The sequence below is a fragment of the Numida meleagris genome, unplaced genomic scaffold (genome assembly GCF_002078875.1).
Source record: "Numida meleagris isolate 19003 breed g44 Domestic line unplaced genomic scaffold, NumMel1.0 unplaced_Scaffold345, whole genome shotgun sequence".
Lineage (NCBI taxonomy): Eukaryota > Metazoa > Chordata > Aves > Galliformes > Numididae > Numida > Numida meleagris.
Genome location: NW_018364571.1, coordinates 36,313 through 39,145, shown reverse-complemented (window position 1 = coordinate 39,145; position 2,833 = coordinate 36,313). Strand labels below are relative to the sequence as shown.

The window sequence follows — 2,833 nt, the reverse complement described above, 5'->3', positions numbered from 1 at the left end:
TTGACTGAAAGTTTCAGAATTGACTCTCAAATCACAAACTTTGTTTTGGTTGGAGGGGGGAAAAGAGAAATGCTGTCACTTTGCACTGCCTGTTTTCTTGGGGAAATGAAAGATTTCACACATGAAATTGTTCCAAAGACTTTTTCCTTCCCAGAAGTTTATTCTCACTGCTTTCAGCATAGCAGCCTCTGAATGTGTGTAATTAAGGAGGTAGCTTGGCTGTAGCTCCAGCTGCTGCTGGAAGTCCTGGCATTTCTATCTGCAAAGCTCACAGTTAAGCATGTTTCTCCTGTTATTCCACAGTGCTTTGGGTTCTGGTACTTCCAACACTGATATACAGATTTCAGGATGGTAGAGACAATGTAGTCTGGCAGAATCAGGTTTCTGTGTTTTCAATTATTGTCTCACAGTGTAGTATGTGATAAATATTTTTCAAGCTAAATCTAGAGATGAGGAAGGTCTGGAAAATGATCTTAACAGCGGTCCTTCTGCATTCCCTGTGTCCTGTATACGTAATGGGTGCGTGAGGGCCATAGGCAGAGAGCCCATTCCCCTGGAGGAGTGGGCTGTGCTCTTTGGTGTGAGGCTGCAGGAAGCTCTGCAGGGTGTCAGTTTCTTGCGGAATCAGACTCAGTAACCTGAGTGAGATTACAAAGCAGGAACGTTTTATTCAGCTCTGTGCATGTGCATGGTGCAAGGAGATATTTCCTCCTAGCTTGCACATCTGTAAGGAAAAACACCACGCATTTAAAAGCCAAGCTTATACATATTCAGCATGTTTCCCGGGATCTATCTACATATTCATTATTCTCTGGGAATTCATTTGCATTCTCTGGGAATTCCTTTGCATAGTGCCCCTCCCCCTGGCACATGGGTTGTAGTTCCTCCTGGTGGTCATTGGATGAAGGCTTGACATCTTCCTCGCCCTGTTCCATTCACCCCACTGCTGTTTTGCAGAGGCACTCCGGCTTCCGGCAGTTCCTGGTACTGGTCCCTGCTGATAATGGAGTTTTGCCGAGTTCCTTTTCTTATCTTGTACTTACCCTAGCCCCGTGCAATAGTTAACCCCTTAGACTGTCCGTTCTAACTCATCAGGGTGCTACTTACTTTGGCAGAGCGCGATGGTGATGGTTATGGCAGTGAGGAGCAGGAGGCAGGTGCCAGCCACTCGAACCCAGAGGAAAACTTCACAAATGGAATTCAGTGTGTTCTCCTTGCTTGTTCCTGCAGGAAGAAAGGAGAGAGAGGAGAAAGAGGAAAGGCCCAGCTCCCAGCTGGGGTTACGGCCAGCTGTGGCAGTGTAATCAGGAGGTGCTGCAGCAAAGGGAGCCGTGTGGCTATAAGCGAGGCTGGTGGTAGGTGTAGGTGAGGAGAGGGCTTTCTTAGGGCACAGAGAGAGAGGTAGGGACCAGGCATGTCTGCAGGTGACATTCCCAGCCGTGGGCTGCGGCTGTCTGCATTGTGCTGGGAAGCTGAGGGAGGACATGTAGCCAGAAGACTTCTTGTATCCCCTGCTGAGGCTAAAAGCAGTGTTATCTGAAAATGCAATCCCTTGTTTTGGTGTGAGCCATCATTTGGCATGCTTGTGACCTGTAGGTCACCGCAAGTGGGATGAAAGCTTGGATAATGGGATCATGAAATCATTTGGTTTGGAAAAGCCCTTCAAGATCTCCAAGGCCAACCATCATCCTGTCCTTCTCAGTCCCATTAATGTCCCACGTCCTTTAGTGCCTCACTCAGAGAAGTCAAATATCTCTGTGGAAGGTCACTGCACCTCTTTCCTGGTCAACCCGTTACAAAATGGATTAGTTTCCCCCCCTTCATGGGCCGCTCTCTGATACAGATTCAGAGCCTTCCTCTTTCCCCACATCAGTCAGCACAGGCCTTAATTCAGGCTGTTGAGAGCAAAGCAGCAGTGCAGGCAGAGCCCCTGCCTCCCCGCGGCTGCGTTACCTGGATGCGGGCTGTGCCGGGAGATGTCCTTGCTGGTGAGCTGGCTGCTGTGGCTGGTGGCAGTGGGTGTGGTGGATGCTGCTTTTGTTGTAGTGACTGGAATGAGAAATGGATGAACGCAGCAAAATAGAATAAAACCTCCTACTGCCACCCCTCCAAGGAATCAGCCAACACAGGAGGATCTTTGTAGGGCCCATTTTGAAAGGTGATACAGTGAAACACTGCCCAACCATGGCAATAGAAGGCTCAGGGTTCCTAATTCCTTAGCAGCACGCTCAGAGATTCCTTTTTATTAGGAATGATGTTTTGAGGGACCTGGGGATCTTTTCTTTCCTCAGTCCAACCTCCACCTCACCTGGCAGTTTCTTTTTGAGGTGCTGTAAGCATTTGTCAGGACATTGCTGATTAATGTGAGTTGAGGAAGGAGGGGGTGGCAGCGGACTTTGTTACTCTACTCCCTCAGAGGCGCTGATGGGATGGGGAGGTGCCGCTGGGCTGCGCGACCACCTCTGTGTTTGGGCAGGGCCGGTAGCACGATCGGAGCTGGTGGGCAGGGAGCCTGTATGAGGAGGAGCAGTGCGTGTGTGATGAGACGCGTTGTGCAAAGAAGCAGGGAGATGGGGAGTGTGGGCGATGGGATGGATAGAAATGACACGGGCAGGGGTGGTGGGTGTAAGTGAGGTGGGTGAAGGTGTTGCTGACCTGGTAAGAAGGCGGGTTGTCCAGAGCTGAAGTGCAACATGTTGTTGATGCTGGTGATGCAGAAATAGGTCCCCTCATCCTGTGTACTGAAGTTCTTCACCACCAGCCTGCAGGCGTTGCCTTGTTTTGACCCCTCAAATCGTAAGGACGTTCTCTCATTCCCATGGAAAGTGTTCCC

General features: G+C 50.0%; 1 protein-coding gene across 1 annotated transcript in view; it reads right to left on the bottom strand.

Annotated features, from left to right (window-relative positions):
* Positions 1-2,833, bottom strand: part of LOC110391301 (T-cell surface glycoprotein CD8 alpha chain-like) — a gene marked incomplete at its 5' end in the record, with an annotated part of 8,926 nt that extends 6,093 nt beyond the window's left edge. The window contains 3 exons of the mRNA XM_021383123.1: positions 1,108-1,224; positions 1,954-2,049; positions 2,656-2,833. Coding sequence (XP_021238798.1) covers positions 1,108-1,224; positions 1,954-2,049; positions 2,656-2,833 — 391 coding nt within the window. The remainder of the gene's footprint in view (positions 1-1,107; positions 1,225-1,953; positions 2,050-2,655) is intronic.